Raw genomic sequence first — 14128 nt, forward strand, 5'->3', positions numbered from 1 at the left:
TTCATCTTTAGTGTCAGCAATTTGGCCATCACATGGTTTTTTTGTGTGTTTGTTCTGCTTGGAGTTCTTTAAGCTTCTTAGATGTATGGGATGATAGTTTCAATCAAACTTAGTACATTTTAGGCCATTCTTTCTTTAGTCTGTGCCCCGCGGCATGTGGGATCTAGTTCCCCGACCAGGGATCGAACCCACGCCCCCTGTGTCGGAAGCGCAGAGTCCCAACCACTGGACCGCCAAGGAAGTCCCTAGGCCATTGTTTCTTTAAAAAGTTTTTTCTGCATGATCTTGTCCCTCATTTCCTCTGGGACTTTTTTGCCCGATAGGTCACTGAGGCTGTATTTGGTTTTTTCCTCCAAGCTCTCCTGTCTGCAGTTTTTTTTATGATTCCTATTACATTGTTTTCAACTCTACTGCTCTTTTCTTATGTTTAATGTGCTCTTAAGCCTATTTAATGAATTTTCCATTTTAGATATCGTATTTTTCAGCTCTAGTGTTTCCATTTTTTTTTATAGTTTTTCTTTTCTGTAGAGATTCCCCATTTGCTCAACCATTATGTCCATCTTTAAATCTTAAATGTATTTATAACAACTGTTTTGAACTTCTGGTATGCTAATTGAGTGTCTAGTTCATTTCTGTATCTGTTTCTTTTAACTTTTCCCCTGAGGATGCTTCTTATTTTCCTGCCGTTCTGCTTGTCTAATAATTTTTTTTTAAATTTATTTATTTTTGGCTGCGTTGGGTCTTTGTTGCTGCACACGGGCTTTCTCTAGTTGCGGCGAGCGGGGGCTACTCTTCATCGCAGTGCGCGGGCTTCTCACTGCGGTGGCTTCTCTTGTTGCGGAGCACGGGCTGTAGGCACGTGGGCTCAGTAGTTGTGGCGCACGGGCTTAGTTGCTCCGCGGCATGTGGGATCTTCCCGGACCAGGGCTCGAACCCGCGTCCCCTGCATTGGCAGGTGGGTTCTTAACCACTGCGCCAGCAGGGAAGTCCCTTGATTATATTTTTTGATGTCTCTTCAACTGTTGTCTCCAAATACTGATTTTGCCCAATCCCTCCCCCTTGCCTCCTCCTCCTCCTCCTGGACAACAGTTATACATTCGTTAGATCTTTTCCCTGTCTCCTTTCGTACATCTTCCATCCTTTTATCCTTTCGTGTTCTAGTCTGGGTACTTTTCTTCTGCGTCATCTCTCACTGATTCTTCTCCAGGAGCTGCAGCGGCTGGAGACAGAGCTGGGCCGACCCCCTGAGCGTTGGAAGGACGCCTGGGATCGGGTGAAAGCTGCCCAGCGCCTTGAAGGCCGGCAAGACGGACGTGTGAGCGGGGGTGGGTGTGGGGGGCTGGGGTGGGCTTGCTGCCAGGAGGAGGTGGAGGCCACCCCCCTGACACGGGCCCACCCTCCTGCCCCCAGGGCACCCCCAGCTCCCTGTTGGTGTCCAGTGTGCCCCACCACCGCCGCTCGCTGGGTGTGTACCTGCAGGAGGGACCCGTGGGCTCCACCCTGAGCCTCAGTCTGGACAGTGACCAGAGCAGCGGCTCAACTGCGTCCGGCTCCCGCCAGGCAGCCCGCCGCAGCACCAGCACCCTGTACAGCCAGTTCCAGACAGCTGAGAGCGAGAACAGGTGTGAGAAGCAGCTCTCTCTGCACCACGGACACCTCTGAGCTAGAGGGACTCAACTGGGGTCCCAGGCAATTCTCAGATGGGTGGGGGGCAGGTGCCTTTGGGGAGCTTCTAGTTATTTCTTAGGTGGACTGATTTGCGCGGGAGGCCATGATGGTGGCCTGAGCCTAAGCTGTGACCATTACTGGGGAGAAGCAGGTGGGCTTGGAAGGGGTTTGGGATATAGAACTGGTGACCACAGCCAGGCCACGGTGGCTGCGGAGGAGGAGAGGGACAGGGACCATGGGATACCTGTGAGGGTGGGCCAAGTGCCCAGTGAGGTTGGGGCAGCTTCCAGCAGAGGCTGGGGCCCGGCAGGCTGCATGCCACCCTCTGGGCCTGGAGGGGCCACGTTGCCGCAGTCGCCTCCCCAGACCTGCCTGCTCCGTGTCAGGGGTCCCTGCTCTGCATGTAGGGCTATTTCCCTGAGACCCTGAGGCTCTGGTGTGGGACCCTCCCGAAGTGTCTGTGCTGTGACGGGCGTGAGGGGGTCCTTTCTGGGAACAACCCCAGGCTGCTTCGTGTTCCCTTGCCCAGTGCTCCGGGCTTGGGTCGGTCTGGGGACAGGGACCTCGGTCTTGCTGCTGGGGCTGGCGGGGCTGGCGAGGCGGGGCCGTTGCGGGCCCTGATGGCTGTGCCGGCCGGTTCTCCTGCAAACGCAGGTCCTATGAGGGCACCCTGTACAAGAAGGGGGCCTTCATGAAGCCCTGGAAGGCCCGCTGGTTTGTGCTGGACAAGACTAAGCACCAGGTGAGTGGTCAGTGGGCCGGCAGGGGTAGGGAGTTGAGGGAGCCCTACCCTGACCTCCTGCCCTGCTCAGCTGCGCTACTACGACCACCGAGTGGACACGGAGTGCAAGGGCTTCATCGACCTGGCAGAGGTGGAGGCCGTGGCGCCTGGCACTCCCACTCTGGGTGCCCCCAAGACCGTGGACGAGAAGGCCTTCTTTGACGTGAGCTGCGGCTGGGGGATGGGGGGCGCGGGGGGGGGGAGGTGGCCCGCGTGGGGCCGTGGAGTCAGTGTCCCGTGTCCCCAGGTGAAGACGACGCGTCGTGTTTACAACTTCTGTGCCCAGGACGTGCCGTCAGCCCAGCAGTGGGTGGACCAGATCCAGAGCTGCCTGTCGGACGCCTGAGCCCGGCCCTGCTCGGCAGCTCTGCGTCCAGTCGTTACAGACCACTAGGGGTGGGCAGGGCCCCCCGGCCATGTTTACAGCCCCCGCCCTTGACAGTATTGAGGCCCCGCCCCCAAATGTGTGTACAGCCCCCACCCCGCCCGGCCAGCTCTAACTTATTTTGGAGCCCTGGCTGAGCACCCGCCGGGAGCAGCCACGGTACAGCCCTCGCGGTGGGCCTGTAAATATCCCCCCTCCCGCCCTGTCAACGTGCTGGCCCCGGCCGGCCAGCCGCAGACAACCTGTTCCTAGAACCAGAGTCTATAAAGAGCGCTAATGACACCCCACACGCCTGCGTCTCCTCCGTGTCCCGGGGCCGGGGTGGGCGGCGGGGGCCAGCATCACCAGGCTTCTGCTTGGTGCCCGGCCACCCATCCCTCCAGGCCTCAGAGGCGATCCTGGGGCTGGTGCAGAAGGCGCCACCTAGAGGTGTGTGTGTTGTGAAGAAGGGGGTACAGGGGAGGTGGCCCCCAGGAAGCTGTCCAGAGTCCAGACATGCTGGTTCTTCCCTGGTCAGATGAGAGTCAGTCAGTGGGATGGGATGGATGGAGGAGTGGGACGGGGCCTGAGGAGGGGGAGACAACACCAAAGAGGGTGGGCTCTCTGGAGAGCAAGGCTGCTTGAGGGCTTGACATGGGGGGGCTTATGTATGGGGAGGTGGGTCCCCAGGGACCCGACGGCCTCCGTTATGGGCACTTTGCTCCAAAAGCCTGTCTCTGCCTCTCCCCTGGGGTCCTGACCATCCTCACCCCGCCCCAGTCTTGGCTGTAATGTGGGTCACTCTCCCATTCAGACGTGAGTCCCACCCAGGCTAGGGCCTCACTTGCAACGGGTGCCAACCAGGGGCGGGGCAGGGCTGGGTGGGCAGCAGGTGGGGGTGTGTGGGGTGGAACGTGGCACCGCGGAGGCTGGGAGAACATCCCAGAGTGGTCGGGGTGGCGGCCACAGCTCCTGGTCAGAGGGGCTGGTGGTGCGGGGGGCCCGGCCAGCAGCGGCACCCGTCAGTGGGCGCCAAGGCGGGGCTCACCCAGGTCCTCCCTGGGCCCACGGACAGCCGTCGGGCTGATGTTCCTGTTGCCCAGGAACCTGTGGATTTGGGGTCCCTGCCCGAGACTCAACCTCCAGGCAGAGCTCGTTTCACAAAGAAAAAAAAGCTCAGTCTTTACTCAGGAGTTGACTCAAAGACGGGCCCGGGGGCAGCAGACGACCCCTGCTGCCAGCCAGGTTGGGAATCCAGGGCCCGCAGCGTAACAATACGCGGGTCTGTCGGTGAGAATAACAACTTTTATTGGGAGTCGTGGGGTCTGGATGCCCTGTCAGATCATTAGAACAGTAACATGAGATACCCCGCCCTTCCCGGCAGGTGCAGGGTAGCCCCCTACGCCCGGGCACTGCTGGGCCCTCCGCACCCCGTCCTGCACGCCTGTGGCCAGCTCCTGCCAGGCGCCCCCCACTGCCCACTGCGGACAGCCTGCCAGGCTGCGGGGGGCTTTTTTTTTTTTTTAAGGCAGTCAAGTTTGCAGCCTGGCTCAAGGCCAGCTCCCAGGGCCACCGGGCAGCTAAAACCCCGTCTGGCCAGCCCAGCTCCAGACCCACATTTGTCCCCAGAGCCTAGGAGACCCTCTCCTGCGCTAGATTAAAAAGTGCAAACACGTGGCTCTATCCGCATTTGTTAAAAAATGGATAAAAACAGGCTCAGAGCCTGTGGCGCAGGCAGAGCCCCTGTCTGAGGCCTTATTGCTGTGCGTGGGGCTGGACCCTCAAGGCCCACCCGGAGTCAGGCAGGAGAAATGCAGGCTGGGCCGTCTGACTGGTTCCAACTGCCAGCTTTACCAATGCAGCATTTATTTTAAAATTAAATTAAATTAAATTAAAAAAGACAAACTGCGTCACCAGGTAGTTTTCTTGGTTGGGGCGCCAAGGCTGGGCGGCGGCAGCATCACACGAGGCCATTTAAGGCGGCTCCCGCGGGCAGCGGCCCGTCAGTCTGCCTGCGGGGGTGGGTAGGAGTCGCTCAGGGCAAGGGTCCCCACCCAGCCCCTCCCCTGGTCCGACCTGCTCACCTGTCCTTTGTCACCGTCCCCAGGGTGGCCGCTGTGGAGACAGCTGGGCCAGCTGGGGCTGCAGGGGTGACGGCCACGGCCAGCACAGGAGAGACTGCTGGGGTGGCCGGGGCGGGGCCGGCGTTGCCTGGTACTGTGGTGGCCGCCACGGCAGCCTCGGGGAGGACGGCCCCGACTGGGGCAGAGGTCACTTCCACAGGCGCAAGGGAGGCCAGGTCTGGAGGTGTGCTGGTGGCGCACTCAGCCCTGCGTGGCAGACAGGCTCCGGTTACTGGACCACCTCCAGTGGGGCTCCACCCTGCAGGGTGGCCCAGGCCCCTCTGCCACCCCAAGTTCCAAACACGCCAGAGACCGCCTGTCAGTCCACCAAAGCGTTGAGCCTCCTCCCCAGCAGCACTCATCCCGGGCATCCCGTCCCCCTCGGCCCCCTCCAGATGGCCCTCGCCACACCCCCACCCCAGTCTGGAACATGCCGCTTAGGTGCTCCCAGCAACCCTCCCTCACCACTCTGTGGACCACACAGGCCCAGGGCCCTTCCCTGGACACCTCTTAGGCCACGTCTGTCCACAACACTCCCGCCCACACCTAGAAAGGCTGAGAGCAGGAGGCAGGCGGCCTCGGGACACCCAGCCCTGGCACTCAGCTCTGGTCTGCGGCCCGGAGAGCAAGCCCATGGTCCCCCCACCAGCCCAGCGCCTGCTTCTGCTGTGTGCCATCTCCTCCAGCCTGGCACTGACCCTTGCGAGCCAGTGAGGGCAGAGCCTGGAGACAAGCCCCGCGTGTCCACCCACAATGGCCCAAGGCTTGTGAAGACCGCAGGCTGCGCGAAGACCACCCCGAGAACCAGAAGGCTTGCTTTCAGAACATCAACTGCTTCTTGGAGCCGGGTGGGTGTTTTGGGGAACGGGGAGTTAAGAAGAGGAAAAGGTCTTAAGAATTTCGACGACTCTAAGCTTCAAGAAGGAATCAAACCGTTTGGGAGCCGCGTGTGCACCTTTACCCCAGCACTGAGGTTCTCCCTGGGCCCAGGCGTCAAGCTCGTGCCACCCTGCAGCGGCGGCGTGAACCGTGCCTCCCCCGACACGCACTGCGCAGCTTGACCCTGCTCCCTCCAGGCTGTGCCCACTGCTGCGAGCCCCAGCGCAGGGCGCCAGCGGGGACAGGCGCGCCCTGGGGTCCTGGGAGCTGGACTGGACCCCCAGCATCAGCAGGGACGCTCCAGGGTCACTGGGTGGGGACCTCACAGGAACAGCACCGTCACTCTCTGCTCCTCGTCCCCTCGTGGGGGTCTGGCCTGGCCCCCTGACCCCCCGGGCCCCGCCAGCCCCTTCAGGCCTTGACCCCAGCACCACCTTCTCCCTCACGTCTCACCAGCCCTCCTGCCCTGTTCCGTCTTCACCACACGCGGTTCCTCACGCTGCCCACCCGCCCCACCCACCCAGCCAGGAGGCATGTGTCCACCAGCCGATCCCAGAGGCCTGGACCTTCCCCCTGGGCGCAGGGGTGGGGTGCGCGGGCCAAGCCTGCAGGGAGGACGACCCGGGTCAGGGCCCCAAGCAAAGTCCCGAGACACCCCCGTCCTACCGGTCCAGCGTGATGGACATGTGCGTCCGAGGCGCCCGGCTGAGGTGGGCGCAAGTCTGGGACTAGGCACCCGCCCCAGGAGAACGGCAGCTCCAGAGCCCACCCGGAACCCCAAAAGCCTGGCCATTCTCTCCGATGTGGCCTGAGATGGGCTAGCCCCGTGCTGTCTCAATGACCACCCCAGCTTCCGCTTGGACGAAGCGGTGTCCCTCCTGTCCAAAGCTGGCCTCCAAGGAGCCACGGGGCCACCAGGGCAGGAGGGTCGGCCTGCTCCCAGGCCAGCGGGGTGCTGGGGACAGCCAGACCTCCGTGTGCACCCGGCGGCCCCCCACCCAGCCTGTCCTGCTCACCTGGGGACGAACACAGGCGGCGGGGGAGCCTCCCGACCGGGGCCCATCCTAACGGCCTCCGAGGAGACAGCCACCTTCTGCTTGTCCTCGCGGCCGCTGGGGGCCCCCAGGGGCGCCTTCCTGGCAACACATGCGTTCCAGGCACCCGGAGCGGCCGGGCCAGCTGCAACACAGGGAGCCGGCGACACCAGGTGAGGACAGAGGGACCAGTACGGCGCACGCGAGAACTTCAGCCTGCAACTGGCGACAGACCTGTCCCCCACACCCCCCGGCCGCGTGCGTGTGACATGCACACGTGCGTCTGTGAATTCACAGGAACTTCAGGAGGAACGGTCCTCCCTGCAGGGAGGGCCACCACTCAGCCTTGCGGCTTCCAAGTCCCTCCCCGTGTGGCCCTGATACCCTGGGGGGGCTTCCAAGCCCATCTGACAGGGAGCTCAGGGCCAGGGCCCTCAGCAGGTCCTAGGACAGGCACTGGGGTGGCACGGCGCACAGGTGTGATCCACACCTAGAAGGCGGCCGGGCCTGGGGAGACAGGCTCTGCCGGGGGTCCTGGCAACACAGACGGGTGTGGGCTGTTCGGACCTGTGCGCTGAGGCCAGCCCAAGGGCCTCGCCGGCCGTCCTGTGCCTGGAGCCGGGGCCCTGCCCCTTCCACACACCCACTCCAGTCCCCGCACGTGGCGCCAACCCCAGCATCACCAGGGCAACACGGCGGCCCCGAGGTCTTGGCCTCCCTCTCCCGCCCCCCTGCCCCTGGGGCCGCCCCTACTCACGGGTTCTCTCTGGGCCCCGGTTCAGGCCACCCTGGGCATCGCCATGACCTCTGTCCACGGGGGAGCTGCACCTGGGCCCCGACTCAGAGCTGCAGACAAGCCCAACTCTGAGCCCACGCCCAGGAGACCCGGCCGCCAGGCAGCCGGGGCCGCCCCCCACCCCAGCCCCGCCTCACCAGCAGAAAGGCTGGAAGTCGGCGAACTTGGCCCAGCCTCTCTCCTCTGCAGCCGAGGCGCTGGGCGCGCTGGCCGCCCACACACTGGAACCCACGTCCATCGCCACTGCCGGAGCCAGGCCCGAGGCCGTGGAATTCACCGGCTCATCAGACACCGTCCACGGGGCGCCTGCTGGGGGAGACGTGGTGTCCAGGCCCCACAGCAGTGGTGCGGGTGTGCCTTCCCCCACGGTACTGGGGCACACCCGCCTCTAGCCGTGACGGCGTGGCCACGAGTGACTGTGACGGGGCGGGAGACCAAGGGCTGAGCGTCACCACAGTCAGGGGCATAGGAGCATATTTGAAAGTGTGTGCCGGGGGGGTCAGTGGGCATCAGGCCCACGGCAGCCCAGCCACACACACACAGGCCAGGGCACCAAATCCTCTGTCCCCCTTGTTCCCGCCCAAGCCCCCTGCCCGGCCCGCACCCTGTGGCCCCATCATCTACCTTCTGAGTCGCCGACACGAGGACCTTCCTTCCGGACGGCAGCCCGAAGGGCGCCCGCCCGAGCCCCGTCCCCGTCTGCTTCCGAGCTCTCCTCCCCACCTTGACCTCGGCGCTCCGGGCCGTCCTTCCGGCAGCTCTCTGAAGCGTGAGGGCCCCCGAACCTGGGGGGAGACCCACGGTCAGAGCAGCCCTTCCCGCCCGCCCTGGGCGCCACGGCACGGCTGAGACAGGGCTGGTGCCCGTGTGGCGCCCAGGCCCACCTGGCCCACCTGGCTCTGGTCACTCGGGCCACACAGTGTGTCTCCTCGTCCTCCCAGAGGTCGTCGTCCTCGTCGAAGGGCTGGATGTGGTCACTGCAGCAGGCCTCAAACAGAGTGGCACCGGGCTGCAGGAGAGCACACGTGGGCCACACGGCCCCCACAGCCGGCCACCCCCAAGGGGCACCCACGGGACTCACGCTGTCCTCGTCAGCGTCGACGCTGAAGCTGATCTCCGCGATCCTGTCAAATGGGGCGCTGCGAGGACAACAGGGACGCCGTCAAGTCCCACCAAGAGGGAGGAGGAGGAGGCAGCCCACCAAGGGAGGCAAAGGCAGGGGCGGGGGGCCAGGGCTGCAGGCCAAGCCCGGGTGGGTGCACGGGCTCCCCTCCCCCACCTCTGGATGGGCGGCCAGGGGTGACCCCCACCCGGCTGCTCTGCCTCCCCAGAGAGCGTCTCCAGGCCGTTGGGTCACATGTGGCTTCCAGCTGAGGAAGCGGTGTGATGGCCCCGAAGGCCAGGCAGGGCTGAGCCACAGGCCAGGGACCTGGTCACACCAAGCAGAGCCTGGCTCCCTCCCAAAGGCAGGAGGGTGGGGCAGGTGGGCACGTCCCACTGGGCTCACTTGACGCTGTCGTCCTGCTCAGCAAACTCCTCGTCACTGAAGCCAAATTGGTCCACGAAGGTGGTCGTCATCTGCTGGACCTGGTACTCGGAGAAAGCCTGGGCGACAGGACCCGGCTGCTCTCAGGAAACCCCCTGCTACTTCAGTGGGCTTCTCCCAGGTCCTGCCCTCTCGGCTGGGCGCCCACAGGCAGCCACGTCCAAACAGCCTGTGACTCTAACTTTCCATTCGCCTACCACGTCCCCAAGGGTCTCATCAGTGTCAAGTGGCCCTGGGGGCGCCCCCTAAGCAGAGGAGGGTGAGGCTGCGCCCCCTGCAGGAGCGCGGGGATGAGCGCCTCCCCTGGTCCCGCCCAAGGCTCTGGTGACGCGGGCAGGACACTCTCGAGGCCGAAGCGCTGCCGAGAGTGTGGGGATGAGGGGGCCTGGTCTCACGCACCTGCTGAAGGGACAGCTCATTAGGGAAAACGCCCTCCATGTCCTCGTCTTCACTCGAGGGGTGAAGATGGTGGGTGCTAACCTGCAACGGCCAGGGTGGGCGGGCATGAGTCGGCGTCCGGGGCCGCGCCGACCCACCCTCCCCACGCAGGGCGCACCAGGCCTCGGGCACCAGGAGTCCAGCGAGCCCAGGTTGGGCAGGGACCGGGGTGAGGACAGCGCTCTGCCCGGCCGGCCTGGGGCCTGCTCACCAGGTCCACCGCGTTCCTGCGGTTGGCCTCCGTCAGCGTCTCCTCCACAAAGCTCTCCCAGCGCCCGCGGCAGTCCGAGGGGAGCCCTGCGCGGAAGGCTGCCCGGTGAGCCCTTGAGACGGAGCCAGCGGCTGCATCCTGGTCCCGTGAGGGCTCACGGGCAGACCGGGGAGCACCGGGGACACAGGAACCACGGGGCACAGTCACGTCCCTCTTGGCCTCACAGGCCCAACCCAGCAGGCCTGGGTGTGTCTGTTTCTCTGGGGAGGTCGGAGCCCAGAGACATTCACAGTCCAGAAGGAGAGAGCCTCATGCTCGCCCCCAACCCCACACCGGGCCGTCCCGGGTGCGCACAGGTGCCGATGGGCTGGGGGCCAGACCCCAGCCCAGACACCACCGACCGAGAGCACCCCCCCGAGCCTCCTGGCTCACAGCTGCCCCGGGACCACAGGGGGCCACGGCCAAGGTCACCATGGGGCAACTAGGCAAGGGCACAGGGGCGGGGGGCCATGGAGGCCACGCCCACTGCACGACCAACTGGATGTCTGCGGGGCAGCTTCCCCAGCCCAGGACAGGGACAGACCCAGCACCTCCCCTGCCTGCCCCGGGCTCAGGGCACCACGGCCCCCAGAAGGGATGGGGACCACCCCACCCCGACAGCACACACAGCGCTCAGGGGCCCCTCAGACGGTGCTCACTCCCGTTCGCTGTTCACTGAGCCCACGCGCCCCCCTCCCCCTTGGCCAGCCCTGTCCTCAGGCCCCCACACAGCGCGGGGGACGAACTGTCTTGGCTGTGAGACCAGCATGAGCCCCCAAGTGCTCTGTGGGCCGCCACTGTCCATCACCCTCAGGCCGCCCCGAGCGCATGCCCCTCCTGTCACCCTAGCACGTGCTGCTCCTGCCCAAGAGGCCACACAGGCCCTTCTAAGCTGCCCGCCTTCTTCCATCTGAACCGAGACCCCTCGGGCTCTCCCCAGCTCAGGCCAGAAAGCCCAGTGCCTGGGAGCTGCAGACTGGGTGCCCAGGATGTGCGAGGGCTGGGAGGGGGCGTGGGCGGTGGCCCCCCAGTCGGGGCCCCGGATCGCGACGAGGAGGCCCGGGGGGTATGAGGGAGAGAAGGCCTGGCCAGGGGGGGCCTCTGCTCAGGCCCTGCGGCCGCTCTCAGGACACAGAGGCCCCCTCGCCAGGCTCCCCAGATGAGCCACGAGCTCAGAGAAGAGCCGGACGGTGGGGCAGGAGTGCAGGCGTTCGGGCAGGCGCGGGTGGTCCAGGGCACAGGGGAAACTGCCGCCCAGGCCCAGGCCCAGCTGACAGGACAGCCCCCGTGGGAAGGTGGGCCAAGTGCCTGGTACCAGTGCTGGTCCCGTCCACTGAGGGGCCGAGGGCAGGGGCAGGGCACCTCGAGTAGCGACACCTGGGCCTGGAGGCGCTCACCTCGGAGGACCTCGCTGACCTGGGTCTGCACGGGGCCCCCCTCCAGGCTCTGCACCACTGCGTTGGCGATCCGCGTGAGATGGCCCATGTTCCCGCGCCTCATGCCACCCGCTGCCCTGAAAGAGAGGGTGGCGTCAGGGCTGCCGCCAGCCCTTCTCTGCGGTGCTTCCACCCGGCCCGGCCTCGGCCCTGCAGCCTCCCACGGGCCTCCTCCCCGCGGCCCCCACTGCCCTGCGAATCTGTCTCGTGGCCTCGCCTGCAGACCGCTTGTTTTTGGAGCACCTGCTCCGCACCAGCGTCACTCCACTCCCCGCCTAGAAGTGAGGTGGGCATTCGCTGCTCCCACTCTGCGCAGACCGCAGGCCTGCAGACCCGTGCCCAGTTGGGGCTGCGAGTGTTGACCAAGCACGTCCCGAGCCCCCAGAGAAGACCGAGGATGGACCCAGGACCCGGGAGTGGGCAGAGCAGCAGGGGCAGTGGCCTGGCTCCCGTCCACGTGCACGTCCCACACGGCCGCCAACACATGGCTCTCCCTCAACTTCTCATCTCTCCCACATAGGACCCAACAGAACAGCGCGTCTTCAGATCCCTGATGCACTAGGAAGAGCATCAGATTTAAGACTTCCGCGCATCTGTTACAGAATCACAGCCCTTGAATCCCAGAGTGGACAGCACTTGCTTTCAGCAGTGTTCTCTCTCTTCAGAGCCTGACGACAACCAGAGAGGAAGCGAAGGTGGTCCTCAATCGGTGGGCCCACCCGGCAGAGGAGGGGGGTCAGGACAGACCGGGCGGAACTGGCCCAGAGGTGAAGCGGGGCTGAGGGTGGAGGCCTGTGGGCAGCTGTCCAGGTCGCAGAGGACTGCGCTGAGGCCGCGGCCTGCAGGCATCCAGGCTCCCACGCCCGTCCACGGCTTACTATGGCCCAGGGACCCCTCGGTGACAGCAGTGAGCCCCCCCCCCCCGACACAGGCACACACATGTGCACCAACACGCAGAACACACAGGAGCAGATTCGGCACAGGACCCCCTGGGCACTATGCACACCGGCCCCATCTTGCTTGTTGCTACTTGGGAGCGGACGCAGATGTGTGGATTCAGTAACAGCAGGACAGAAGGGATGAACTAGGTGAGGTCGCAGAGCTCTCCCCACCTGCCCAGAGCAGCCCCTGGTAGGGCAGAGTAGGAGCACAGGGGGGGCCAGGGCTGCCCACTGGAACCTGCAGTCACACCAGGGACCTGGGCAGTCAAGACTTTCAAGCAGGAGGTGACACCACCTGCTGGTTTCAGAAAGATACCAGCTTATCATGCAACAAGAGGGCAGATGGGGCAAGAAGGAAGCAGAAAGTGGCCCAGATGCTCTTTCAAGGGTTTGAGGCTTCAGTAAGAGAAGTGGCTGGAGGCTGGGATCGGGACGTGGGAGGATTCGGGACACAGTGCAGGCACAGGATTGGGGTCTCCGCTGATGGACGGGCAAGGGAGGAAGAGGGTGAGGGGCCCACGGAGCCAGGGGCTGGGGTGTGCAGGCCGCGAGGAGCAGGACCAGGACCACAGCCCAGGCCGCGTTACCCTGCCCTGCGCCCCAGCCCCGCCAGCAGCACTGCAGCTGCTCCCAAGCGGTGGGACCCTTCCTTGAAAACAAACCCTCCATGGCAGCCCTGGAGCCCCACGCCGAGCCCCAGTGGTCCTTACTGTGTGTGGTCATTGGCTTCCCAGGCCTCCAGGATCCTCTGGACCAGGCAACACTTCTGGAACAGCTGGCAGACAGGCGGCATGAGTCAGGGCCAGCAGGGCTGCACACTCCCCTCCACCCACCCGAGTGGGCTTAGCAGGCAGCAAGCTCACACATCAGCCCCAAGTTCGCTGTGGGCAGTGACAGCATCACAGCCCAGCCCTGTGGTCCCCATCCGACACCCAGGCCGGCGCTGCTCAGGGTCGTCCACATGGAGACGGGGGTCAAGTCAGGACATTCTCATTCCCCAGTCTCCCGGCCGGTCGTGTACTCCCCCTTGGGCCACTCTACTGCCTTCTCTGTCCAGGAGGAAGGCCAGCGGCCCCAGGGCTCACTTGCTTCCAGGCCCTCACCACAGGCAGCTTCCAGCACCTGGAGTGTTTGTTCCGGGCCCCAAATCACATGCCCACCCGCGTGTGGCCTCACTCTCTGAGTGAGGGTCCCTTGCTGGCCTGCATGGCCGCCGCACACGCCCAGTCCCTGTGGCTCTCAGCACTGAAACCGCCCGCTCCAGGCCATGTACCCCCTTGGCTGTGTTCCGGCTCAGGCCTGCAGGTGCGGCCCTTCACGACCCTCTCCCAGGCCTCTGACCAGAGACCTAGGGGCCCCGTGGCCAAGCCCCTCCTGTCTGAGCCTTGCAGCCACCTGGGGGTGGGGGGCAGAGCTGACCCCCAGGGCCCCGCATGCAAAGGTGGGCTCCTCGGCTTGGGGACCGTCTGTGCCACGTGCTCCACCCACGTGCTGCTTCCTTCTTCCTTCCTTAGCGAACACCCACTGCAGCCGCTCAGGATGCCTCTTGCTCGCGGCCCCGGGAAGGGCAGCCCCAGGGGGTCTCCGCACGGTGTGCTCGGGTGAGCGGGAAAGCGTCAGGGAAGAGGCGGGCCGTGCAGGGCACCCACACTTTCCAGAGGCTCAAAATCCCAGAAAGTCTTGTGAGAACTGGCCATGTTCACGCCTCCCCTGGCATTTTCCCGGCACGGCATTCACACCACGACGGGGCTGCTCGCCCTCACGGCCTGGAGAAGCCGACTCGGGGGCAGCAACAGGGCTTCTTCCACACCCCTCCCGGGCCCTCCACTCGACCAGCTCTGGGGCCCTGGCTAACAGGGACACCTTCCTGGT

The 14128-nt window shown here is 64.7% G+C and overlaps 2 protein-coding genes across 12 annotated transcripts in view; one reads left to right on the top strand and one right to left on the bottom strand.

Moving 5' to 3' along the window:
* The window catches only part of SBF1 (SET binding factor 1), a 28962-nt gene extending 25991 nt beyond the window's left edge, over window positions 1–2971 (top strand). For 3 of the 4 annotated variants that reach the window (XM_057557066.1, XM_057557067.1, XM_057557069.1), the window contains 5 exons: window positions 1208–1315; window positions 1411–1622; window positions 2323–2410; window positions 2481–2612; window positions 2697–2970. In XM_057557066.1, coding sequence (XP_057413049.1) covers window positions 1208–1315; window positions 1411–1622; window positions 2323–2410; window positions 2481–2612; window positions 2697–2795 — 639 coding nt within the window. In that variant the 3' untranslated portion in view covers window positions 2796–2970. Of the gene's footprint in view, window positions 1–1207; window positions 1316–1410; window positions 1623–2322; window positions 2411–2480; window positions 2613–2696 lie in introns of all 4 variants that reach the window. The other variant, XM_057557068.1, reaches the window with a different exon arrangement.
* Window positions 2972–4098: 1127 nt separating this feature from the next.
* The window catches only part of PPP6R2 (protein phosphatase 6 regulatory subunit 2), a 71996-nt gene continuing 61966 nt past the window's right edge, over window positions 4099–14128 (bottom strand). For 5 of the 8 annotated variants that reach the window (XM_057557070.1, XM_057557071.1, XM_007189245.3 and 2 more), the window contains 13 exons: window positions 12967–13031; window positions 11277–11392; window positions 9841–9926; window positions 9591–9671; window positions 9153–9250; window positions 8727–8784; window positions 8530–8654; window positions 8270–8430; window positions 7783–7954; window positions 7607–7695; window positions 6832–6994; window positions 4898–5143; window positions 4099–4825 (listed from right to left, as the gene is read on the bottom strand). In XM_057557070.1, coding sequence (XP_057413053.1) covers window positions 4774–4825; window positions 4898–5143; window positions 6832–6994; window positions 7607–7695; window positions 7783–7954; window positions 8270–8430; window positions 8530–8654; window positions 8727–8784; window positions 9153–9250; window positions 9591–9671; window positions 9841–9926; window positions 11277–11392; window positions 12967–13031 — 1512 coding nt within the window. In that variant the 3' untranslated portion in view covers window positions 4099–4773. The remainder of the gene's footprint in view (window positions 4826–4897; window positions 5144–6831; window positions 6995–7606; window positions 7696–7782; window positions 7955–8269; window positions 8431–8529; window positions 8655–8726; window positions 8785–9152; window positions 9251–9590; window positions 9672–9840; window positions 9927–11276; window positions 11393–12966; window positions 13032–14128) is intronic. The other 3 variants (XM_057557074.1, XM_057557073.1, XM_057557072.1) reach the window with 3 other exon arrangements.

Source organism: Balaenoptera acutorostrata, chromosome 11, assembly GCF_949987535.1.
Source record: "Balaenoptera acutorostrata chromosome 11, mBalAcu1.1, whole genome shotgun sequence".
In the NCBI taxonomy this organism is placed as follows: Eukaryota; Metazoa; Chordata; class Mammalia; order Artiodactyla; family Balaenopteridae; genus Balaenoptera; species Balaenoptera acutorostrata.